This window comes from Eutrigla gurnardus, assembly GCF_963514095.1.
Source record: "Eutrigla gurnardus genome assembly, chromosome: 9".
Taxonomy (NCBI): Eukaryota; Metazoa; Chordata; class Actinopteri; order Perciformes; family Triglidae; genus Eutrigla; species Eutrigla gurnardus.
In genome coordinates, this window is record NC_139923.1 from 22,101,793 (window position 1) to 22,126,544 (window position 24,752).

A 24,752-nucleotide genomic window follows, 5' to 3' on the forward strand; every position below is an offset into this window, starting at 1 on the left:
AACATAGAAAAGAACAATTTGACAAAAACTTTCTTTTCAGTTTTTTAAATTTTATTACTGAGAAGAGCGCTTAAGCTGAAAAGCTCCCTGAAGTCCGATGTGAGCAGTTCAATAGGTCAAACTTAGTTAATTTCCCATAAAATCAGGCGTGTCACATTGAAAAGGGTATAAAGCAACATTATTATTTTTTTCTTGAAGGCAAATCATTCAAATAGCTGGGTACAGAGGGCTTACAGGTAGGAGAATGTATCAAACATTACACTGAAATAGAGAAGAAAATTAATACAATGTAATCAAATTAAGTGGATGGTGCTTTAGCAGACATTTTTGTTGTTGTTGTTGTAAAAGTTAGATAAGCTGCAGTCTGACATAAAAGTGCTGGCCAGTGGTTTTGAATTATTCTCTATACTGCCCAGAAAAGTGCACTTGGATTAAGAAAGCTACTGGGCAAACCCCATCAGGCCGTAAGGAGACGTACAGATACTTACTTGGTACTTTGAGCTGATTAGTTTGTATAATGTTCAGCAAGCCTGGTCTCAAGTCTGAAATAAATTGGAAAACTGGAGGGAATAGCAGGTATAAAGCCAGGCAAACATTACGTCAGCCATTGAAACAAACAAGAAACAAAATACATTTCAAAGTTAAGACAAGTTTCTGTCCACCATTACATAAGCACATAAACCATATCATTTGGATATTTGGGTCAGCTTATGTAAAGGATATGTTTTTCTATTGCAGTACAATACATCTTTCCAACTTACATAATATTGTGTCAGGTGTGTAGACATGAGTGGCATGTTTGATGTTGGACCATGAGCCAGAGCATCACTATCTCTTAGGGTCAAAGGGCCAGAACTTGATTTCGACAGCAAATCATCTCTTGTCAATGGTTATAAAATTGCCCAGTTGTAAAACCCATTGAGTGTTTTTATTGGACAAATGACTAAATACATTTCTGTAACACACATAAATACTTTAGTCCTGGTTTTTACTGACTTGTGGCAAGAGAAAAACACCTGAGAAGCTGTCTTATTAGTAAAGCAAAAAAAAAAAAAAAAACGGACAAATCAAAACTATAAAGCAAAGCATGCTGCTTCATGAAAGGGGTTGTGAGTGACGTGATGCGATTCAAACAAAGCGCAGCATGCATTTCAATGCCGACCACTGAACCCTAAATAATGCTATATAGTAGAATACATTGGACACCTTTATCGTCTTCAAGCACGATCAAGTACAGACATGGTTTCAGAATCAGAGGCACGTACAGTTTGATCCATAAGTGGTATGAAATATCATTCCTGCAGGGAATAAATAAATAAATAAAAAAAAGGTTAATGTGACCTGTTTTCATGCTGCACTGGAGGATTAAAGGTATAATATGTCACATTTGTTGGTTGGTGTGAGAGCAACAGGTCGGGGTGGTGCAACTAGCTTAATTCGACAGTAAAACCCAAATTTGTGAAACACACAGACAGAACGTGAAGAGTCAAGGTCGTGAGCTATGGTGGTCAGTAATGTTCAGTCAGCCGCGGACAGCAGGAGATGATTGGTGTAAAATGCTCATTATGCATTGTGTGGTGGGACGACACTGGAAACGTGGTGCATCAGGACGTCCAGGACTGCATGTTGCACAGCATGGCCTCAAACCGCTTCATATTTGGGGCGTGAGCGTGAGCTAGTTGGTCCGTCAGGCGACTGTACAAACTGAAAGACTTCAACTCCAGCCAGATGAAGCCAAAGCGGTCCTCGTCGAACAGCACGAAGAGCCCCGGGGTGCGCTCTGGACTCGTGAAGCCGTGCCCGGCGATCAGGCCGGTCCCGTAGAAGCTGAAAGGGAAGGACATCGGCCCGTCGATCAATCGATATTTTGATGGATATCAGCTTCAATGGGATATCAGGCAGTCAAATGCATATACCCCCTTCCTCTCGTGGAAGTGTTTTTATTTCTAAAACAATGACTATAAAGATATATATATTCTATATATTCTAACAAACGGCAAGCACAGAGATTAATAGCAGCTATTCTACTTAAACACTGAATGACTGATAATAATTGCTGAATATTATTTTCCATAAAGCTGTATAGAGCGCTTGTAGAAAAGTCAATGAATCATCAAAGCGACTCCAGATCAGTCATGCAGCACACACACTCTCCCCGGCCGGTGATTGTGGAAGGACTTCAACCTTACCTGTTGTACCTGTGCAGATTACCAAAAAGCAAGTGCACTGGTCAACTGACGTGGTTGTGTTGATGTGGCGGAGATAGGTCGTGTTTTGTTTGGCTCTCATTGCCCGCCTGTTACTTGGTGGTGATCCACGCTGATAACAGCCGTGTGAAGTTCAATGTTTAAGCTGTATACAAATTCCTGGATAATTGATTTAATTTAAGGTGTCATTTCCATCGAAAGTGAGGTGTTCTGTCTTTTATGTTTATTACTAATCTGGGTTTGAATTTCTTGTTTAACCACGTAAATACACACACTTTGAACGCGACCAGCTCAAGCCTTCAGCACAGACCTCCTTGTGGATCAATGCCAATTAACTGTTTGGAATCCTTGATCGCAACAGTGCGGCATCACAATTACCCACATCCATCGTCAAACACTGCCACCATAGACTGCAATAAATTGTGGAAGTCAGAATCACCACAATAATCTTACCTTTTCCTGCACATGCGAGGGTAGACCTCGTTTCGAGCCATGACTCCCAGGGGCAGGACGAAGGGCTGGGCTTCGGAAGGACTGGTGCTGCTGCTGCTGGGGCCAGGCTGGCAGCTGTCCGAACAGGTAACATTGTCCGCCTCCAACCCTTCCGCTGCGTCGGCATCACCGCAGGCCCCCTCCGCAGCACTTTTGCCTGTGGCCGTAGTTTCCTTGGCCTGTTGCTGTTCTTCTCTCTGGACTTCCTCATGCACCCCCAGTACCAGCCGGGACAGCTCCTCTATATTGCGCTGGTGCTCCAAGTCTGGGAGGACCACAGGCCGGGTCAGGTCAACATCCAAAGTGAGTTGGCCTGCAGGGACATTGGGGTCTCCCTGCAAAAGGGAGTACAACATTACAGTCTGCACCAATAACAGACGAACAGAGAAAACCGAGCCCCTGATAATGATGATTGACAAACGTACAGTGAGCTTGGTGGCTCTTGCAGAAGTCCCGTGGAAACTGAGCATGACGATCTCCAGGCCGTGGCTGCCGTAGGTGCCTTTGAAGAGGCCTGGCTGCAGCAGGTCAGAGGGCTTTGGAGGAGGCAGGTAGATCCTCCGGTATGTCAAGCAGTTACTGTCAAAAGAAGGCCGACATTTGTCAGAATGGGCTGGTGCCACTGTTGAGTGTTTTAATTTAACTGCAGATCCGCCATGATATCTAACAACATGGAGATAACGTAAATTAAATGAAAACCAGAACCGTCTCTTAAGATAACAAGCCAATCTTGCAATGATTGCTTCACCAATAAGAGCTACTGTCAGGAAGAGATTCATACTCATATTGACTGGTGTAAATGAACTTCATCAGGATGAGCTCCTGCATGTGCTCGTGGAAGATTTCCTCCAGTGTACGGCCCCATTCCTCTTCCAACCATGTCCTGAACTCCTGCACAAATGCAGAAATTAGAGCTATCAGTCGAATGCTGATAACCACCTTTCAATTTCTACATTATCAAAAGTACACAGGCTATTAAATGGAGATAAGTGAACAGTTGGAACAGGTTTCGGGTTGTTGCCTCACCTCCTGTCTGCCGCCTGGCATGCGGTGATGATCAGTCTGGTTACACTTTGTTGAGAATTCGTCCTTCTTCCCAGTCTAAAATCAACAGGATGACATACTTGAATTCATTCATTTCCTTGGTGCACAGAGAAGCTCTTGTGGCGTGTAAGCCCTCACCTGTATGTCTCCTTTGTGGGGGCCCTTGTGTCCGTACATACACTCCACGGTGGCCTTTTTGCTCTCCCACATGTGGATGCGGAAGAGCGGCCGTCTTCTCATGGGGTCCTCCACGCGCGGGTCGTGAGGCGGCAAAAACATCCAGCCGATGATGAACAGCCCGTCCACCTGAATTATTTTAATTATTCATTTAAATCCATGGAGGTTATCCTCAAATTATGTCAGGGCTCCAGACGTAATAAAAAATCTAATAGGCTGTATCAGCTGGATATTACCGTACCATAAACGACTTCATGCAAAAGAAGGTCAACAAATTGTATAGCGCAGTCGTTGTTCCTTATCTTAACGCAAACGTCTTGATAGAGGAACCCTTCTTACCACGACGTTGAGCAATCCGCCATAAGGCCCGATGTCGGGCTGCCATAAGCCCAAGATGTGTCTGTACGGGTGAAGCACTGCAACACAAGAGCACAGCCGCACACCATGCCAATCAGTATGTGTAATGCAACACCCAGGCTGTCCTACGAGCTTCATCGTGCACGGTTGCAGATGTTAAAACCCCACAGACTGGACTTTCTGTTTAAAGTCTGGCTATGAGATGTAAACCCAAAGGGAGGAAAAGCCCAAGCAAAACACACAGCACACCAAGATGGCCTCTCGTTTCACACCTAATATGAAAGCAAACAGTGCGGAGCAGACACGTTTCCCGAATAAGAGTCCCACTCACACAACCCCCCCATGCTGCAGCCATCCACGGCTCGTCTACATACAATGTGTGTACACATCCTTATAGTCCATGTGCTCGTAGTCGGGAAGGAGCTTCATAAAGCGTCCGGACTTCACCCGCGGGTTGACACCTGGACGGGCACAACACAGGCATGTGTAGGGAGGCCGAGGACCAAGGTGAGCCCTGCAGCCTTCTTGTGAATGAATCAGGACGCCGAAATAATCTACACAAAGAGCCGACACGTGCCTCAACCTTGCCGGGGCATGTTCTGTCGCAACTGGCATTTCAAAACAAACCCTACATATCGGTTGATAAATAAATGAGGAACAGATGCATTAAGAAAGTTCAAGAGGAATGCAGAAACCACATTCATATCAGAAAATCAGTGTTCTATCTGCAGCAAATCACAGTTGTATATATCTGCACACCTAACCAACGTATACAAGAGAATATGAAATGCTGAATGCAGTAGGAGTGGACCAATTACTTAATAGGATCAATTAATTGGTGGCATGAGAGCTGTTCAATGAGCAGTTAAACTCACGTTTAACATAGAGGTCCCGGCTCGATACTCCTCCCACTTCCATCTTCCTCAGATCTTCCTTCATGCCAAACTCTGCAGAGCGGAAAACACATGCGAGAAAGAGGATTAGCGCCGCATTTCATTTATTGAGGCTATTCATGCAAAAAAAATATCACAATCAAGGTGTTTAGTGCGTCACTGAAATGCACTGAGATCCAAATCGGTGGCAAAAGTTCCGTTTATCAACTCTGTTTAGTGTTGTCGCTCTGAAATGGGAGCAGTGAGGACAGGACATTTGCAGAGCAGCCGGGGAGACGGACGGGCCAAGCTTGAACTCCAGGCGGCAGGCCCAGACGTGACCCGATCACATCCGATTCACAGGATGTCTTCAGCACACAGCCGGCCCGAGGCCAAAGTGAACTCAGCAGCCGCTTCACCAACCCCAAAAAGGAACACTTAAACGTCAGGGCTCTTGGAAAGCTCATTTTCTGTCATTATTTTTTTACTTGTTTGCTTTTATTGCTTTTCATCACCATTAAAAAAAGCATTGAACAGATCTTTTTGACCACATTTCCAGTCAGATCTCACAACTGGATGGTATTATTATGCTGCAGTACTTCCACTTCTCAATCACACATTTGACTGTCCATATTATTTGTTTCCAGGCTTGATGTCTTTACTTGAACTATTTTCTTGGGTTCAATTATTTGACTTCAGTGATTTCAGTGTATTTGATTGCTCTTCGGCACCACACGTAAAAGGGACTTCATAGCTTACTATAACCCTGGTATGCTGGTTATTGCATAACTTTTCAGGACACAACATTCCCAAAGCCACTACTATTATCTCACATACATTTTATGGTCCCTTCACTCCCTGATTCTGCTACAGTACAATGTGTGGCCACAAATCCTCCAACCAATAGCTCGCTCCCGTTAATATCTCTGAGTTAGTTAGTTATTTCATATTGCACTTCATAATATAAAACATGCCATAATAGAGGATTTTTCTTTATTGACCACTCATAGTGTACATGATGCATTGATTGATAAACAATGTACTTATAATGTATAGTTTGCATTGGTCTCTAATCTAATTGTGTAGATATTATGAGACATTTGTTTTGAACTTGCCACATGGGGTGGCGGTGATCCAGATACTGCTCAAAGGCCCCCCAAAGGGTTATGGCCGCCCTGCATCAGCCCCATGTCAGCCATTCTGTGCAGCTGACAGATAACAGACCGTGGCCTTGGTCTCTCTCCGGTTAAAAGCAGCGACCACGTTAATGGTAATTCCCTCCCTGGTTCCCATACAGATCGATATACAAAGCTTTTAGTGGGGGGAGACACCGGTGAACCGGAACCGGGCGCTGAGATCAACAACATGTCAGCAGAAAATAATCTCCTATAATCAGCTCAACACATATGTGACATTAACATGACCCAACCTTTTAGTTGGCAGTCCAAACATTACACGTTTAATCGCCGTATTTACCTTCCATGCACCGCCTTCTCCAGATGGTTTCAGTGTTCAGGATTTGTCTGAATTTCTTGCCTACGAGCGCAACGTTCGGCAGCGCCGTGCCGGGGAGCAGCGAGAATATTTCCACCAAAAGCTCCGGCGGTAACTCCGCCAACGACTGCGGGTGTGGAGGTCCCGTGCCGGTGCAATCCGGACAGCCTCCTCTGTTCGTATGACCGCTGCCATGTTCGCAGGCGATACTCGGCCCCGCAGTGGCGGCGCCGCCGATCTCCGGGCCTCCGCCACCGACGACGACGGCGGTGCCGCCTTGCCGCTGACCCACGATCCGCTCCTCTTCTTCCTCGTCCATGTCGGAATCGCTACCCTGGTCCTGCTGGTTGTGCCGCTGTCGCCTCCGGCACCTCCGCGACTGACCCACTCCGCATAGCCTGGCGCAGACAGCCATCCGTAGTCACCAAACTGGCAACATTACATCACTACAACACACATCTATCAGCTGCAGTCTGGCTGCTTCGCGTCCTTGTGAGCATGGGCAGAAACGCACCTCCCGACGTCACACCAGCGCACGTAAACAGCGTAGCAGCGTGCCTTCATTATTATTCAGTTGGATGTTATTACGTAGCTTCATGAAGAGTTTGACAGCCAGCAAGAAAATAAGTTGGCGGCTTGATTCACGGGTTTGGGGTGGCTACTCCATTTATCAGCTCATGTACAGGCTCCTAAAAGGTCCAGAGGTCATGGATGTTATGCACATGCCTTCAATTTAATATATGTAGTATTAAAACAACACGATGTGTATATATATAACATTTCAGTAGTGATAGGTAACGTGATTGGATCTCACAGAATGGAGGTATATTCGCCTGACCACAGAAAAAGTCCGAGCCAGCCAGGAGTCGAACCTAGAATCTTCTGATCCGTAGTCAGACGCGTTATCCATTGCGCCACTGGCCCCGAACGAAATCTGCCAATGGGTCAAATTATTTTTAAACAAAGCGGATATTGCCGTCAGGTTGGTTATCTAGCATAGAGCTGACACAAAGACAGACAACGCTTCACATTCACAGCTACGGATAATTGAGAGTCATCAATAAGCCTAACCTGTCTTCGGACTGTGAGAGGGCGGAGAACCCAGAGAGAACCCACGTTCCCCCCAAAACCCATCCACTATTACAAATAGCATAGTGCCACTACTGTTTGTGTTTTCAAAATTAAGTATACTATGCATTCGTCAGCTGTGTAACCACGCAGGGCTTCCGCGTCCGGTTCCAGCGTTACGCGTGTAGGCGTGCCTTTAAACGGGATTGACAGGTTTGTACAAATCAAGTTTTTCTACAAAATGTTATATTTAAACCGGTTGATTGTACAGATAAAGAGTTTTGATTCTAAACAAATTAAAAGTTATTTCAAGTCATAGTTATAATATATGTTGCGTTATTATACGTATTTTACTGTATAATGGCAGATTATTTTTGACAGTATTGTGGGATACCCGGAGCCGAACGTGGCAACCACGAAGCAAAAGAGGAAGTCGGCGCTGCTGGCGGGAAATTCGTTATTAGCGTTGTTGATATTACACAAGCGTTACCAGAGCTACCGGGGACCGACTTTTGCCTCTTCATGGACCAGTTAGCTGGCTCACTGAACGTAAAGTGAATGCCCACTATACTTTGCTAAACGACAGCTACAGGTAATCGACCTTCCAGGACACGTTTAACGAGCTACAGTCACAACAAGTTGTCAACAAACGGGCTTGTATCTGTTTGCAGGTTAACCGTGAAGGCTGACATGGATAAAATCGTCACGCTGTCAGATGGAGACAGCACCGACGAACTTCAGAAGTACCTGTCCTCCCTTACGAATGACCAGGTGACGCCATTTACATTTATAAACCTCTAATTTATAAAACGTTGCTCGTGAAACTCTTCCATCTCTGTGATCTGTCTCCTAGCTAATCACTGCGATTACCAACGGCGCACTAAAGGGCAAGAAGGTCGGCAGCGTGATTAAAGGCATATTTAAAGGTAAGTACACGGCGTCAACGGCTGTTATTGGCATTAAAGATCAGACTTTATCGTATCTCTAACGTTAGTTTGAATAACCTTTATTGTTTTGTGTTTTTTAGGCTCCCCACCCAGTTCTGTTGAAGGGTCAACCCGCAGACTGCTCGTTTATCAGCACTGCGTCCCTCTGTGCGAGTCTGGGGATCTTCAGACGGAGGTCGCAGCTGATATCATTGGGCTGCTGATGCTGGAGGTATAATGGATTAATAACAATGGCTCTTCTCAAAGTGCAGCATAAGTAATTACATTGTAACTGACTGTATTATGAGTTATTCTTTTAATGAGACATGACATCAGTTGCTTTGTCCCTTTCTTTTGTCCATCTGTCTATCTAATTGCCATTTTGTCTCTTAATTATTTAATACACAGACTCATACACTTGCCGGACCCTCTCTTGCAAAATTGGCATCTCTTTTTGTTGAAGCCATTAAAGTGGGGAAAGTCGGCAGTGGCAAATCCTTGGAGCTATTTCCTACTGTGCTTACTGCCCTTTCAGCCTGTGAAGCCTTGTCTTATGGCAAAGGTATGTGTACATTACATTTTACTCTTTTTTTCCCTATCAAAAACATCAGTGGGGTAATCTGCAAGGTGAAAATGATCAAATATGTTGTGGTTGTTAGGCGAACTTAGCGGTGAGGAATACAAGAAACAGCTGATCAACAGCCTCTGCTCAAGCAGGTGAGGATGTCTCAGATTTCAAAATAAATGCACTGTACCGTTTAAGGAGTATTTTTTTTTATACAAACCTACTGTATATGATCATGGTGGCATAGCCAATCTCCTCACAGGGAGGAACAGTTTAAGGCCAAACCATTTGATATGGATCTTTAACAAAAAGTGATGTTGATATTTATTTTTTATGCAGATGGGACCCACAATGTGTCATCCACCTGACCACCATGTTCAGGTAACACCTTTGACTATCAGACATTCTCAGAGACCCTTCAGTCTCCTGCAGAAACACACGGGTTAATTGAGAAGCTTGTGATGTATAACAATGTTTCATCTGCTGTTTCCTGTGCAGCCTCTCAGGGCATTAGTCAGCAGGTTTTTTTGTCTACCTGATTTTAGGGATGTGCCCTTGTCATCAGAGGAGCTGCAGTTTTTGGTGGAGAAAGTACTGAGGATGTTCACCAAGCTGGAACTGCAGGAGATCCCACCACTGGTTTATCAACTGCTGCTTTTATCTGCAAAGGTGTGTGTGTGTGGTGTGTGGTGTGGTGTGTGTGTGTGTGTCTGTGTGTGTGTGTAAATACATGTCTAAATGTCTTCCCTGCATGTCTGTTAGGGTTGTAAGAAACAGGTCCTGGATGGAATCATCTGTTATTTTAAGGAACAAGATGTTCGCCAGGAAGAGGAGCAGAAACACGGAGAGTGAGTGGCTCAAACACTCTTGAGTGGAATACACTCTATTCAGTCATACTGCCTACTTTCCATTTACTGAGTGTTGTTTTTTCACTGTTTCTTCCCCAGGAGCCTGGATCTTGAGGTCCAGTCCATTCCACAGGATCAGTTGAGGCATGTGGAGGGCACTGCTATCCTCCACATAGTCTTTGCTATACGACTCGACCATGACCTCGGCAGAGAATTCCTTAAAAGCTTTAAGGTCTTGTAAAATGTATTTGGCCGCCTGTCCTTGCATTTCGAATGTACAGTAAATGCCATAAATCCTGAATGCCATTTCTGCAGACATCTTATGGGGACCTGTGCCCTTTCAGCGTTGCCCTGCTGCTCTCCGTGGCACGCATCCAGCGTTACGAGGAGCAGGTGAGACATCTATATGTTTACCCCTTTACTCATCAGTATTGTTTTTATTTAACTTCTCTGTTCACTTATCCTTTCTCTGGTTTGTTTAGGTGTTTGATCTTCTGAAGGGGGCAATCATCAAGAGCTTCAAGGATGAGCAGCTGCAGCAGGGGTCAAAGTTCCTGCAGGACCTCCTGCCTGGACCCTGCAGTGTGGCTCAGATGATACTGGACACGGTCAAGAACAGGTCGGAGCACAATTTAACCTTTAACGTGAGGACTAGGGATGTCTTCATATGATTTATTTGCCAACATTGTAGCACCTAACAGTTATTTTACATTCTATACTCCTGCGTGTGCAGTGTGTTTGGTTGGGATCACGTGACCCAGGGGCTGGTGCAGCTGGGCTTCTTCCTCATGGATGCCTTTGGACCCAGACCTGGACCATTCGGCAAAACCACAGAAGGGTCCGTTACCATAGCACGGACCCCCACTCAGCAGGCTTGTAAGCTGGGAGGACAAGTGCTCCTGCAGGGCTTTAAGGTATTTTTATTTTATGGAATCATCACACTGTAAATGACTGATGATTGCCATCATACTATTGTATTTTCTCACTGACGAATGTGTGTTTCATCGACAACAGGTGCACGAGCCAATCAGAGGCGAGATTCTGGAGCAGGTCTTGAATCGATTGGTCACAAAGACGGCCTCACCTGTCAGTCATTACTTAGGTAAATACGCCCTGAAGTATTCATCACACCAGTGTCTAGTCGGTCTGGTCGGAGACGAGATTTGAACTCTTGTTTCTGTATCATCAGACCTTTTCTCTGACATCGTGGTCTCTGCTCCCATGATCCTCCTGGAGTCATCTTCCAAGGTGACGGAGACGTTTGACCATCTGTCATATCTGCCCTTGGCCACTGTTCAGGGTCTACTAAAGGCAGTCCAGGTACCTAATCACACACACACACACACACACATGCATTGTAGAGAGGTTTATTTTGTTGAATCTTTGTTCTCTTTTTAATCTCCAGCCCCTGCTCAAAGTCAGTATGTCCTTGAAAGATGCATTGATTCTAGTTCTCCGCAAGGCCATGTTTTCCAGGTGGGTTCTGCTTTAAGGTTTATCAGAACAGTTTAATGAATCATGAATCACACGATTCATACCTTAACGGTACATTAAAATGATGACATGCAGTATAACCTCAAATAAAGATATTTTCTTACAATGCCCCCCCCCCCCCCTGTATGTCTCCGTATCAGCCAGCTGGACGGCAGGAAGTCTGCAGTGACCGGCTTCTTGTTGCTGCTGAAGAACTTCAAAGTGCTGGGCAGCTTGGCCGCGAGCCAGTGTAGCCAGGCGGTCTCCTCTAGCCAGGTACAGTTCCAGTTGGACTGTGCTGCTTGTTTTCCATAAATGTGTGCGTGTGTGTGCAACAAGGGCGGCTGGAAAACATCTGCAAATCTGACATTGTGCAACTGTAAACACGTTCTGGTGCCTGAACCCCTGAACAGGTCCAAGTGGACGTTCACTCTCGCTACAACTCTGCTGCCAACGAAGCGTTCTGTCTGGAGATCCTCAGCAGCCTGCGGCGCTGCCTCAGCCAGCAGGCTGACGTGCGACTCATGCTTTATGAGGTTAGAGGACTCTTTTCTGTGCCATGTTAATGATTTGTTTTTAAGTTTGCTACAGGATGCTACGATTGCCAACCCTTATTGATGGCCTTGCTATTAGGTGTGTGTGGAAAGATGTTTTATGTTGAGAACATTCTCGACTGTTTCAGGGTTTCTACGATGTTCTCCGTCGCAACTCCCAGCTTGCAAGCTCCATCATGCAGACCCTCCTCTCGCAGGTACATGTGTGTATTAAGTGCATGCTGGGTAAGGTGCAGTAGAATGGCCTGTTTATGCCGTCTTTGACATGTCATGCTTTTGCGTGCTCAGCTGAAGCGGTACTACGAGCCTGAACAAGACCTCCTGCCCCCGGTGAAACTGGAACCGTGCATCACAGCGCTAGGAGACCGGGTCCACCTCCAGGAGCCGCTGGTACTCCGTCTGCATTCTATCATTTTATGTTTTTTGCTGCGTTAATGTCTTACTATAATTAGTGTTTTTTTCCTCCCATTTCAGGCCCACCTGGTGAGCTGTACTGTACATTGCCTGTTGTGGTTGCAGAACATGCACCGATCGGCTAACCGCAATGCTGACAGCGATGATGAGGAGGAGGAGGAAGGGGAAGGATACCAGTCTGAACTACAGACAATCCTCGAGAGCATGAAAAGACGCATGATCAAGAGTGAACTGGAGGACTTTGAACTGGTATGAAAAAAAAAGTTCACTGAATTACATCTTATGGCAGTCGTTCAGTCATGTTTGGTTCAGTCGTTCCTCTCCCATTTCCTGGATGCATTTTCCTTCCCTTAGCCAGATCATGTTGTGCCACTAAAAGCATCATCTTAAGCCAGATTTTGTCCATGTGTTGATCAGGACAAGTCAGCAGAGTTCTCCACAGGATCCAGTGTAGGGGTGAAGAATAACATCTATGCCCTGCTGGTGATGGGAGTCTATGAGATCCTCATGGAGTACAACTTCATCAAAGCCAACTACAGGTAACCATCATCTCTTTTTATGGCTAGCACCTCGTGTAGCTTAAATGTTGTAACTTCATTTTTATTTTTATTTTTTTTTGTATGCTTACCTTTGTGTTTTGAAGTAAAAACTGCTTTGAGGAGCTCTTGGAGCTGTTCAACCGCTACTACAAACTGTCTGAGATCCTGAAGGAGAAATCCGGGAAAGGTCGAGTGGCTTCACACAAGGGCGCCCGCAGTTTACTCTCTTTGGGCTTCATATCAACTCTCCTCACTGTGCTCTTCAGGTAAATGCTTTTTGGTGGCTATGGATTACTTTTACACCTACATATCACGTAATAAAATCACAATGTACGGTGTACAATACAACAGGAAAGGGCTTTTATACACACTGTATTTCTTTTACATGGATTGAACACCTACAGCAAGTTAGAAATACTATGTAAACAAACGTGCATTGAATCATGGGTCGTATTGGCAACACCAAAACATCATAGAATGAAACACTACTGGATCGTTTGCTGAAAATGTAAAAAAAATAAAAATAAATGCTTTCTTTTTAATCCCAGAGACAGTACTCAGAGCAGGGAGGAGGCTCTCTCAGTGCTTCGCTCAAGTGCAGAATTCATGCGTTATGCAGTAAATGTGGCTGTACAGAAGATCCAGCAGCTGGAGGAAACTGGACTCACAGATGGCCCAGATGGACAGAACCCAGAAAAAATCTTCCGCTTCCTCTGTGACATGACAAGGTGGGAATAACATTTAGTTAGACTGTGTTGCTGGTGTTTTTTCTATGATACGGTTTGACCAACGAGAGCTCTGTCTTTGCATCATCCAGTGTGCTGATGTGGCGTTACACCAACATCCCCAGCGTCGTGGAGGATGCAGGGAAGAAGGAGAAGCGCTCCAGCTTGTCCCTGCTGTGTCTGGAAGGTCTGCTCAGGATCTTCACAACATGTCAGCAGCGCTATCCGGACAGGATGACCCAGCTTCTCTCCACCATGGGTTCGTCATCCAGCTTTCAAACTATAAAAGCAGTGAATTATACTCTAAACAGTACGCAGGGAGTAATCACAGTTTGTTTCCTGCAGACATCTCAGGCGATGATGTCGAGCCGGACGACGGCAACGACACGGAGATGAACTTCTTTTACATCAGACAGTTTCAGGTGCACCTATAGAGAATGCATTATTTGATTTGATGCAAACCGACTTTTTCAGGTGGCAATGTTTTAACCGAGAGAGCACTAGTTAATTTCCCTTGCCTGTCAACAGAGGGCGCTGTTCACACAACTAAGTGGAGGCGAGGAGGAATTTAACAGCAAAGAGGCTCAGCTGCTGGTCAGCATCTTGAGTGTGCTCTCACGCCAGCTCAAGCCCTCCTCCCAACAGGTAGCTGCACTTTTAATGACCCTTCATACAACCATCCCCGTCGCACCTGTTCCTCTAACATGCTCTACAGTTTGTGCAGATGATCACGTGGACTGTAAAGATCTGCAAGGAGACCAGTTTTGGTGAGTGACCTTTGACTTAATCTTTTTGCGTTCATGTACAGCAAGGTGTCTTCTGAGAATGGTTTGTTTCTCTCTTCTTTTAGAGGATTCGGCTTTCTCCAAGGGTCTGCTCTCTCTTCTGTTTAACCTGCATGTTCTCTATAAGAGTCCTGTAAGCCTGTTGCTAGAACTCTGCCAAGACATCCACAGCCAACTGGGAGATATCGATCAGGTACACACACACTTGCACTATACTGAGGTCAGAGCACAAGCAGTTTGGCAATACATTTTTGCATTTATCAATGCAGCTGTCTTTTCTCCCGGTACCTGGGACCAAATTAAAATGTTTAATTCTGCCTTTTCCTCTCCGTGTGGTCAGGATGTGGAGGTGGAAAAACAGTCTCACTTTGCCATCATCAACATGAAGACGGCAACCACAGGAGCAGTAAGTGTTGACTCACGACAGGAAGCTTCTGATTTGCTGCGACATCGATATCTCCGAATGGGTTTGCACAGTGTGCTCACCACCTTCATCATTTTTATCTCTTGCCCCCAGCTGCTGGTCCTGTCTCAGGTCGACAGAGTGCTTGATGAAGTGGACTGGCTGATTGCCAGAAAGAAAAGCCAGATGGCCTCTGATAAATCGGGTGCTGGTAAGAAGCCTTTCGCACGGATGCTCGGTTTGGATTAATGGCGCGAGTTGAGGGGGGGGGGGACGAGGGGACGGGATGAATCTCTTGTCAGGGAACGGCGCTAAAAACTTCTGTGATGTTGCATTTCCCGACGCGTAGGTGACGCCACCCAGACTGCCGGCCAGCAGGATCCAATAGAGAAAGCGGTGACGCTGCAGCTCGGGACTCTTCTGACCGCATTAAACGAGCTGGTCCAGACGGCGCTGCTGCCTGGCACCTGTACCGTCACACTGCTGAGGGAGCTGAGTCGCACGTACACCATACTCACCACCCTGGTCAAATATGTGAGTATAAGTATTCGACCAGTGTGAATGTAGCGTTTGTGTAGTATTACAATCATTAATTTTCTCCACTGTCGTCTTAGTACATCCAGGTGTGCACCACCCAGCAAGGTGCACTGCCAGCACGCTTTGAGAAGCTGGTAAGTCTGAGCGATTATTTCTTTCATGCATCTTTTACCATCTCCCGTCACGTTACTCGAGTGTTTTCTGTGCAGGTAAAACTGTCGGGCTCCCACCTAACGCCACAGTGCTACTCCTTCATCACATACGCACAGGTACAGCTCAGTCCAGTTCTGTAGACTAGTCCCTGCCAAAGCTCCGGGTTTTCAGACAAACGACAATCTCTCACTATGTTTTTCAGTTACAACTTACTTTTATGTTTTGACATAGAGGGGAGAATTTGGTGGTGGAGGTGCCGATGACAAGAAGAAAAAGAAAAAGAATGAAGTTAACACCACCGCCTCTGTAAGGACATTTCTTTTCTTTAATTATGTAACTGATTAAAACAACAGTACATTTATATTATCTTTATGATATCAATGAACATGTATAGATACACTGTACAACCTTTTTTTTCTCCTGGCAGACAAAGCTTCTGCGTGAGACAAAAGCCATCCCTAACGTAATCTTCAGCATTGAACAGTATGAGAAATATCTCATTGCACTATCGAAGAAATCGAAGGTATGTGTGAATTGGATTGCGTGAGGTAGTATCGTCAAAATGCAGAGAGCTCCCTGAACACAGTTAATGTTGCATTATTAATTAGGCCACTCGTACGGTGTTTCACCAACACCTGTGTGTATCATTGTCTAGGTCAATCTGATGCAGTACATGAAGCTGAGCACCTCAAGAGATTTCCGCATCAACGCTGCGAGTCTGGATGCAGCTCTGCAGGAGCAGGGCGACAGTCAGGAGGTCAGTGCAACTGGAAGTAGCAGCTCCAAAGTTTACTCTCTTTCCTTTCACATTCATGGTTTTGAATTTAAAGTCACATCAAGTCCAAATCATCTGGTGCTTCCAGGTCCTAAAATGATGGAAATGTAACCTCAGATGTAAAACGACACACAGCAGATTCCACTGCGTCTTATTTATTTTACAAAAATGGGGGATTGGCAGCCGTCCTGTATGTTTTCCACTTGTGACTAATCCTTCTCGCTGCAGAATGATGAGTTCAAACGGCCTTATAACCCTTCCCAGATTGACGGACAGCAACTACTTCTTCTCTAAGATAATTTCTGATAGCTTTCCTAGTTGGCATTCTGTTAACACACAGTCGAATGCTGCAGACCAGCAAACTGCTGAAGCTTCTGCTTTTATAGAGGCGGTCACGCTTACTGACGATCAATGAATCAGGTGCATTTCATCAGCAACACCTGGCTCCTAATTAACCTCTTAATTCCTATGGAAGCAGTAAGGCTGGACTTAATTTTTCACACACTGCTTCTGAATTTTGTCTTTTTGTTAAATAAATAATGACGTTGAATTTATTTTAGGACCTGGTAAGGACCAAATGGTTTATATTATGTCCTGACATGTAGAATTGAAAGAGTGTTTACTCCACAAGGGATCTCAGTGTCTGTTTCTATTCCTCTCAGACCAACGAGTCACAGGATGCAGAGGAGGCACAAGAGCCCAAACAGAAGAAGAGAAAGCAGTGAGCCAAGGCTCGGCTCCATCTCCAGATAACCTTCCTCCTCTTGAACTTGACCAGCGGCTGGACAGCCTCCTGGCGCTTGTGCCGTTCTGTGCTATCTTCCTTTGTTCAGAGAGCCTTTCGTGACGTCCATGATCTGGTAGATGTCCAGTGCCTCACCTGTGGAAAGTTTGCACACATTGTTTAAAACTCTGCCTGTGTTCCTAGAGTTCAGTTCATTTATTGCATATACCACATTTATTTCTAAACACTAATCGTCAATTGTAGTTGCTTCGAATGGACACTTTTAAGAATCAGTTCTTAATTAGTCCTTGGGTAAACAAAGGTAGGAGGGGGAACTACAATACACACACACACACACAGAAAAATGCATTGTGAAAAGTCAAGTGCCTCTTTGTTTTAAAATAAATATTTTCTTTAGTTAAACTTGTTTTGTTTTGTTTTGTTTTTTTAAATTGCATCTTGCATGACATTTTTACCAAGCCTGGCAGACATAAGGAGTAAAAATGCTATGATTGTGTGAAAACATATGTAATTAATTCTCTTTAATTAATAACTTTATTGAAAGTTGATTACTCTTTCCTGGCCTGGGCCCATCAGGCTGTGTTATACAGTGCAGGTAACCTCTTTCCTTTTATGGATTTACTCACATTTAAGGTACCTTCAAATTACAAATCATTCAATGATTTATTAATTTACACAAAATTATTTCTTTGACACCTGCAGGGATGTGATTTAGCCTTCTGTCTTTTTATGCACATTGTGTTTACCACACACTTGTATGAAACATAATATACAGGAAAAATAAAGGCAGAACTCACCAGCTGCTAGGCCGTATCTTCTCTCCAGACCTGTGGGGTTGGAAGGGGTCACGCAGTCCATGTTGACCTCCTTCCTCAGACACTGGTCAATGTCAACTGCACTGAAGAAAGCTACTGACTGGGGAAGGTCCTGCATGCCTAATGCATGGGCGAACATACTCCTGCAGGAGACATAAGCACACACACTCAGAGAAGCCGTCCAGATTACAACATACTCCAGAGCGGATATTCTGTAAGAGAAGGAAAAAAAGGCAGACCTTGTAAGCAGGTTTGTGATTTGAAGCGCCAGCGCTGCTCGGTAACGGTCTTCACTGCGGACGAGGTACCGCACCTCATCATGGATGCTGATGCAGAAACGTCCATCGATGTCATGCTCCTCGAAGAGCCACTTCATGGCCACCAGCATCAGGTGTAGGTAGTCCACTGCAGAGCTCTGCACCACCCAGTTCACCCGGCTTGTGATGAACTGACAAACAAAACATGACTTTGAAGACAAATGGGGTATTTTGTGGTTCAGAGTCTAATAACAATAGAGCTCATCCAGTTGTCCGGTCCAGTACTTGATAGGAATGGAAGGTGTCTGCTCCTGCTGGTGATTAGATTCATGTTAAGAGTAAAGCATCGCCTCACCTCATCCCTAACTGCTTCGGGCTCCAGCGCTCTGCTAATCCTGCAGCCGAGAACAGGAGTGGCAGGCTCGGCTGAATGAGCGATACTCTCCAACTTGTTGAACATGTCCGACTCCGTACCTCCAGCCCACAGACGTCTGTCGACCATGTCCCACCTTTTCCGCCGCGAGCTGACGGGTATCAGGAACAGAGAGAAGAATGGAGGGGAATGAGTGTGTGAGAACATGTGACATGGGAAAAATGCTCCTGACAACTGATTGTGGTCTGACTTGCTCCCTCACCACTGTGAGGCCAGTCTAGTGATCCTCCGCAACTCCTGCAGGTCGACACTTCCATCTTCTTCCGTCTCCACCTCGATACCCAGTTCACTGACCAGCCACTCACCCTCCTCTGACAACTGGTATCTGACAAAACAAAGAGATCAACTTAATCATCAACTTATCCCAACTAAAAATTGTTTTTTTTTTAATCCGAGTAGACAACTTGTTGAGCGTACCTGCGTGTACCCTTTGTCAAAGCGTACATCTGCTTGGCCTTACTGGCGGCTTCTGGCTGACTGAGGCGGTGGTTGAACTGCATCAGCAGCCTCTCAGCAAACGGTTGTCCTGCACCATAAATGCGTCCGTAGTTGAACACCTTGGCGTGCTCCCGGCTGATGCCCACAGTATCGGCAGTGCGGCTGTGCAGGTCAGTGCCTTGGCTCTTCTTCCCCTGAAGGGTCATCCAGCCGAACGCCGTGCACCCTGGACCCAGCAGAGACACGAGATGAACACGTGCAGTTTGTGCAGAAACTAAATGTATTGCCATCCACAACAATCTCACCATGCATGCCAGCAAAGTGAGCCTCTCCAAGCACAGCAGCGATCCACAGCTCTTGAGAGTCTACATCTGCTCCCACCAGGTGATATCCGGGTGGAACCTGCACCATGGCTTTCAGCTCACTGCCTACCCGATCCCGCTGTGGACACACAAAAAGAACAGGCCATACAAACAACATTTCTCTACAGGGTAATAAGGGGAATTCAGTTAAAACAGTTAATCCGAGGCAGTCTTTGTCTACTCTTCTTACCCGTGCATTACTGGCAGTCAGCCACGTCGGCTCCACAGCCCTTCGTGTTACCGTTCCGGCGGTGATGACCTGAGGTAATATGGCACCATACTGGCCCTCTTCATCGAACTCTTTGTGTCTTTGGGAGACGGAAAGGTTGTCATAAACAGCAATGACTTTTCCCCAATACACTGCTGATGACTAAATACAGGATAGCTATTGATATACCAGACAAACCTGCTGACAGTACGAGGATGCTCTCCCTTCCGCAGCCACAGCACCTTCTGAGAGCTATAAAGACATATTGAAATCACGTATTTGCCATCTTTATGACAGAAAGGTGAATACATTTATGCTGGGAAGTGACAGGTACCTTATTCGTTTATGGGCATTCCTCCAGAAGGACATCATTTTGTTGATCTCCAGAGCTCGTGTAGCGTTGGTTCCACCATGTCCAGCCCTGAGAGTCCCATCCTCCATCTTGGACAGGAAGTCTTTTGAAAAAGGACTGCCGACATTGTTGTGATTCCCATCCTGAAGCACAAATATTCAGTGAAGCGATGAAAGTAATTCAATGAAGTGACAATGTGCCAATGCTAATTATTCATGATGCTCCAGGTAATCGGTGAAACTTCACCTTATGAGGCAATTTGAAAAACCAGCATCCTGGGATATCTACATCATTGTAGGGGCCGTTTCCATGGTGATAATGGCAGTGACTCTCCTCAGGGAAAGAATGTGGATCTTGAGACTGGAGGTGATACAGAATGCAAACTATGTCATACAACAGATCACAAGAATCAATGTTCGCTGTCTACCTATATGACAACAACTCACCGGGCTTTTCTTCCTCTCCCCATTTTTCATCATTCTGGCACCATTTTCCTCCGTCAGACTCTCCAGGGAACCTAACTCCTCCACCTTGAGGTGAGAAAGGGAAACACACCTATGTCATGATATATATTTCATCATTCCAGAGTCCACCAGGTTGGTCTTTACACACGGTGTCAATTTTACGTTCTTATTTTCAGGTGATTAAATACTGAAGAAAACATACTTGTTAATATGATATTCTGCCAATAGATCCTCCTAAATGCTGCACACTGTTCCTTTAATTACTTCACTGTTGTGTGATTATGAGCAACAATCTTAATAAATTGTCTTTCTAAATTAATTTCTAGGAGATTACGGACATTCGCAAAAAAAAGTTCCTTGTAAATTACAATATGAGCGTATGCACCTTTGCCCACACGGCGCCGTCCGTCCACACAAGGTCATCTGAAGGGTTGCAGTCCGGATATTCCTGCTGCACTTTGCTGTTCTGCTCACAATACTCTCTATAAATATTCTCAATAGCTCTGTGGGACAAATCAATGTTTAAATAAACACACTCAGACAAATCCCATGCTGTGAAAATGAGAGACTTGGGGGCCTGTGTCCATATAGCGTATGTTTCTGAGTGTTGTAGAGAAAAGGTGCTGCATCCAGCGTCTTCTGTGCCAAACAAATAGATGCTCAGAAAACTTTTTTGATTAAACACTGAGATGAAGCGTTCCCTTGTGGCTTTTCTACCAGAAAACAACACCATGTGGACAAACCCCCTAAATAATCACCAGCTCATGTCTTGAGGATGTAAGCACAAGTAATTAAGTACCTGTGTGGGCACACAGGCCCTGTACTTTCCTCCTCAGACACCAGGTTATCCCTGCGTCCAGGAACCAGGTAGCCCCAGCCATGTTTCTCTGTGTAGTGCAGAGGGAAGCCATCCCACGTCAGACCCATCAGCTTAGGGGTCACTCTCATCTGTAGACTGATGAGGTTGGCTCCAGGTGACCAGCTGTCCTCTGCAGACATCTTCTCACACAGCTTACGATACCACCTGAGGTTAACAGGAAAAGGGGAAAAAGGACTGACTATGTCAAAAAAACTGAAGGATAATACTAATAATATTTGATGGCTTTGTGGTGCTTGGGAGTGACCTTACCCTGGATGTCCAGGCAGATGTTGCCTTCTCTTAGGAAGTCGTTTCACGGTTTCCATCAGCTTCTCCACAGCCAGCATGCCGGGGCGAGGGGCCACCATCTCCTCTTCAGAGGGCGGACCTGGGTCTAATATTCACAACAACTCAAACTGGATCTCATCTCATCTGTACATTTTTTGCATTGCTGTTATAACATTTTACCGGAAGAAACAGCCATCTTGAAAAAGAGATATTATAACATTGGCTTTGTAAATGTGGCTCTGGATCTGAACTCATACCTTCTTCCCAGTCTGGAAGAGGAGTAGCAACTTGTGTTTCAACTGCTTTTTTGGAGAGTTTTTTCTTGCTGGCTGCTACTTTCTTCAGTTTAAACTCCTGCACATCCCACTCAAGATCCCAAAGCCAGGGGTCATCTTTGTATCTTAAGGTAAAGAAAAAAACACAACATATAATCTTAAACTTGGATATACAACATCAATGTTTACTACAAAGCACTTTAAAGCACCTGCCCCTTGGAGTTATGGAACTACAGAGTATGCATGAATCTATAACCCTTTTGACTTTATCATACAATAAGTACCAAAATTAATGAATGTGCTGCAGACAGAAACACTGCGATAAAAAGGGGCTTTCACCTGTCCTCCTGCAACAGCTGACAGGCATCGTCCGCTAGAGTCATCAGAGACTTCTTCATCTCTCTCTGAAGCTCTTCGTAAACGTCCTGAGAATCTTCCAGGTAACGCCCCCAGTTTTGATTAACGGGAAGGTAGCTCACACCCATCTCCAGCATTCCCGCAAACGTCACTGGATGCGGGCACCTTATAAAGCATAAAATATATTGCACCATTATGCAGAATTTTGAACAAAGTCATATTTGTCCTATTCTTGGCTAAAAAAATCAATACACATAAACATTAACAGAAGATGTGCGTGGGTCGGGATTTACTAACCTCTCCATGAAAAGTGGAAGCTGTGCTGTGAAGACTTGATGTGTCGCCTCGACATCCATGGCGCAATACCGCATTAACTCCTGAAGAGGTCAGCAAAGCCAAATCTATCTGTCTGTACTTCATGATGAATTCAAGTCATATAGAGGACTTCAACATATTGTATATGAAATGCATTTGTCCTATGATTACAGACAATTTGACACAGGCTTGGTCACAAACATACCTGGAAGTTGTTCCTGACATCCACCATGCTTCCCTTCACAAACGTCTCTCTGGCCTCTTTCTGCAGCGGCGGACCTCCCACGTATAGAGCATGGACATCAGCCAGGTTATTAATGCTGCTTATATTAACCCAGTCCCAGGAGCCGATCTAAACACAAAAACATCGGCTCATGTTGAGTTTTGCTGATGTGAAAAGCCAAGCGAATGACTTTCAACAAAAGGTCCTGACAATTTTTGTATCTGAAATATGGTGGACACAAACCATTGGACCCTCCCTTTTCTGTCCAGCTTTTTTGATGTGTTCCTTGACCTCCTGAAGACCCCTCCGTTTACCCATCTTATTAGCCATCCACAATGTACGCTGGAACCCCGTCAGCCCAGAGATGGCCATGTGAAGGCTCATGGTGTCCATGAAGCGTACCCGAGAATCCTTTGGGGAAGAAAAAAAGCATTTGTTTCCGGATTGTACCGTACGTGAACTTGTATGTTACATATGAACATTTACTCATGTGACCCATACAACAAGGATGATAACATCTAAGTGTCAGTAACAAGCCAAATAAGATACAAGGATAAAACACACCACCCTCCGAATACTGACCTTTAGCAAGTATTGCTCCTTAATGTAAGATCGGTCAAAACTGACGTTATGGCCTACTATGAGCCTCTCCGTCCACTGACCCCCTGGTGGGCGGGCAGAGTTCATCAGTGTCTCCAAGGGGATGAGGTCAGACAGGGTCAACTGGTTTGACCAGGAGTACCGCTCTTCTATCAGACGCTTGCTGCACCAGGAGTACCTTGGCAAGTGAGAAATATACACATTGAGATGTGCTAATCACTCCTTCCAATAAACTGTCCATGATTCTTGCTCGTTCCTCACCAGTTAGTGGGAGACACAGCAACAGCCAGTGTGGGACACTGTCCCTCCGTCATGCACACCTCCACATCAAACACCAGCGCGGTCTCCTCTGGAAAATCCACCTTTTGGCTCTCCCCGTCGGACCCGTAGCGAGTCCAGCCGACCTCACGGCTCCATTCCTGCGGCATGGGAGGGAGCTCAGCCAGCCGCAGCTCGGCGGCAGCCTCGAGGTAGGGAAGGCTCTGCTTCTGGGCCAAGACACGGAAGTGCTCGTCGACATTTTCCCCATACATCTCGGGAAGCTTCAGCTCCACCTCGGGCAACAGAGGAGTCTCCTTCCCCCACAGCTGGTGTCTCTGCAGGTGCCCCATGCTGCGCTCCACATCGTCCTGTCTGTAGTTGGGTTCGAGCCCTCGAAATATCTGTTTGTGGAGGTTCCTGGACAGCATCTGGATGTTAAGGGGGTTCAGGCGGGTCTCTGCAGAGTCCTGGTCCTGCAGAGAGTGGGGCTTGGTGGAGTAGAGGGAGCGTAGACACCTCCATCGTAGAGAGATGAGAGTCCTCTGCAGAGGACAGTGCAGCACATGGAGCATCACCTCATGAGGAGTTCACACTGGAAGACATTGAGACAACATCCATATGAGTTGGTCTCTCGAGTAGAGATACAGATAATACATGTAAATGCTTTTATCTCATCAAGTGCAATAACAGCAATGCTTTACAATAACAGAAAGTGCTTCATATATTCAACCCAGATACAGTTTACTCCCTCAAAAACGTTATTACACAACTTTAACGCAATTAACCAGATAGCTTTACCTACTGTAGCAGTTAGAGAGCTTTAAGTTAAACTTTACTTTAACCACCAACCTGCTAACGATGTTTACTGAAATTTAAAAATGACAAACAGACAAAGTAACTGCTGTTTACGCCTGCGTTCGCTGCGTTTGTTAGCTAAACTGTCGATAAAAGCAAAGAAAAAGACACCTCACCCGGTCCTAGTCGTTATACAGTCAAAGTATTCAACCACAATAATGTATAAAATCGCTCCACAACAAACGAGCATAACAACTTAGCATGTCAAGACACGGGGGTTGTAAGCATGTATGTAAT

The 24,752-nt window shown here is 45.4% G+C and overlaps 3 protein-coding genes across 5 annotated transcripts; 1 reads left to right on the plus strand and 2 right to left on the minus strand.

Moving 5' to 3' along the window:
- Positions 1-39: 39 nt before the first annotated feature.
- On the minus strand, positions 40-7,154 carry fbxo31 (F-box protein 31). Of its 2 annotated transcripts, XM_084018026.1 has the most exons (10): positions 6,626-7,154; positions 5,153-5,224; positions 4,652-4,738; positions 4,260-4,336; positions 3,882-4,049; positions 3,726-3,800; positions 3,481-3,590; positions 3,125-3,278; positions 2,661-3,034; positions 40-1,827 (listed from the first exon to the last, which is right to left on the minus strand). In XM_084018026.1, the coding sequence occupies exons 1-10, from the start codon at positions 7,056-7,058 to the stop codon at positions 1,605-1,607; spliced, it is 1,773 nt and encodes a 590-aa protein (XP_083874152.1). In that variant the 5' UTR covers positions 7,059-7,154; the 3' UTR covers positions 40-1,604. The 2 variants fall into 2 exon arrangements, with proteins under 2 accessions (XP_083874152.1, XP_083874153.1); XM_084018027.1 differs by lacking the exon at positions 4,652-4,738 and having other exon boundaries at positions 6,626-7,153.
- A 968-nt stretch (positions 7,155-8,122) lies between these two features.
- fanci (FA complementation group I) lies at positions 8,123-17,555 on the plus strand. Of its 2 annotated transcripts, XM_084016680.1 has the most exons (38): positions 8,125-8,303; positions 8,383-8,482; positions 8,565-8,637; positions 8,739-8,869; positions 9,046-9,199; positions 9,297-9,354; positions 9,542-9,583; positions 9,748-9,871; positions 9,965-10,050; positions 10,150-10,282; positions 10,366-10,443; positions 10,533-10,669; positions 10,784-10,964; positions 11,065-11,152; positions 11,240-11,370; positions 11,456-11,526; positions 11,685-11,799; positions 11,937-12,059; positions 12,206-12,274; positions 12,366-12,467; positions 12,552-12,740; positions 12,909-13,030; positions 13,135-13,296; positions 13,579-13,758; positions 13,848-14,014; positions 14,101-14,177; positions 14,284-14,400; positions 14,471-14,522; positions 14,606-14,733; positions 14,881-14,946; positions 15,058-15,154; positions 15,293-15,477; positions 15,558-15,614; positions 15,690-15,749; positions 15,865-15,939; positions 16,061-16,156; positions 16,289-16,390; positions 17,071-17,555. In XM_084016680.1, the coding sequence occupies exons 2-38, from the start codon at positions 8,402-8,404 to the stop codon at positions 17,131-17,133; spliced, it is 3,972 nt and encodes a 1,323-aa protein (XP_083872806.1). In that variant the 5' UTR covers positions 8,125-8,303; positions 8,383-8,401; the 3' UTR covers positions 17,134-17,555. The 2 variants fall into 2 exon arrangements, with proteins under 2 accessions (XP_083872805.1, XP_083872806.1); XM_084016679.1 differs by lacking the exon at positions 17,071-17,555 and having other exon boundaries at positions 8,123-8,303; positions 16,289-16,520.
- polg (polymerase (DNA directed), gamma) lies at positions 17,148-24,752 on the minus strand. Its single transcript, XM_084016681.1, has 23 exons — positions 24,632-24,752; positions 23,661-24,252; positions 23,382-23,577; positions 23,043-23,210; positions 22,782-22,928; positions 22,559-22,638; positions 22,244-22,426; positions 21,887-22,029; positions 21,612-21,735; positions 21,282-21,506; positions 20,868-20,985; positions 20,465-20,548; positions 20,265-20,378; positions 20,001-20,161; positions 19,865-19,918; positions 19,649-19,766; positions 19,402-19,537; positions 19,076-19,322; positions 18,861-18,983; positions 18,581-18,749; positions 18,208-18,416; positions 17,951-18,111; positions 17,148-17,288 (listed from the first exon to the last, which is right to left on the minus strand). Exons 2-23 carry the CDS (start codon positions 24,230-24,232, stop codon positions 17,224-17,226), a joined length of 3,597 nt encoding a protein of 1,198 aa, XP_083872807.1. The 5' UTR covers positions 24,233-24,252; positions 24,632-24,752; the 3' UTR covers positions 17,148-17,223.

Coding starts and splice junctions, on each gene's coding strand:
- fbxo31 (XM_084018026.1), bottom strand. CDS start 7,058: ATGGCTGTCTGCGCCAGGCTATGCGGAGTGGGTCAGTCGCGGAGGTGC. Junction 4,739..5,152: donor CCGGGACCTCTATGTTAAAC/GTGAGTTTAACT, acceptor GTGCCCGTCCAG/GTGTCAACCCGCGGGTGAAG. Junction 3,591..3,725: donor TGCCAGGCGGCAGACAGGAG/GTGAGGCAACAA, acceptor GCATTTGTGCAG/GAGTTCAGGACATGGTTGGA.
- fanci (XM_084016679.1), top strand. CDS start 8,402: ATGGATAAAATCGTCACGCTGTCAGATGGAGACAGCACCGACGAACTT. Junction 10,283..10,365: donor AATTCCTTAAAAGCTTTAAG/GTCTTGTAAAAT, acceptor CCATTTCTGCAG/ACATCTTATGGGGACCTGTG. Junction 11,153..11,239: donor ACCTGTCAGTCATTACTTAG/GTAAATACGCCC, acceptor CTGTATCATCAG/ACCTTTTCTCTGACATCGTG.
- polg (XM_084016681.1), bottom strand. CDS start 24,232: ATGCTCCATGTGCTGCACTGTCCTCTGCAGAGGACTCTCATCTCTCTA. Junction 19,538..19,648: donor TGACTGCCAGTAATGCACGG/GTAAGAAGAGTA, acceptor GTGTGTCCACAG/CGGGATCGGGTAGGCAGTGA. Junction 19,323..19,401: donor TCACTTTGCTGGCATGCATG/GTGAGATTGTTG, acceptor TGCTGGGTCCAG/GGTGCACGGCGTTCGGCTGG.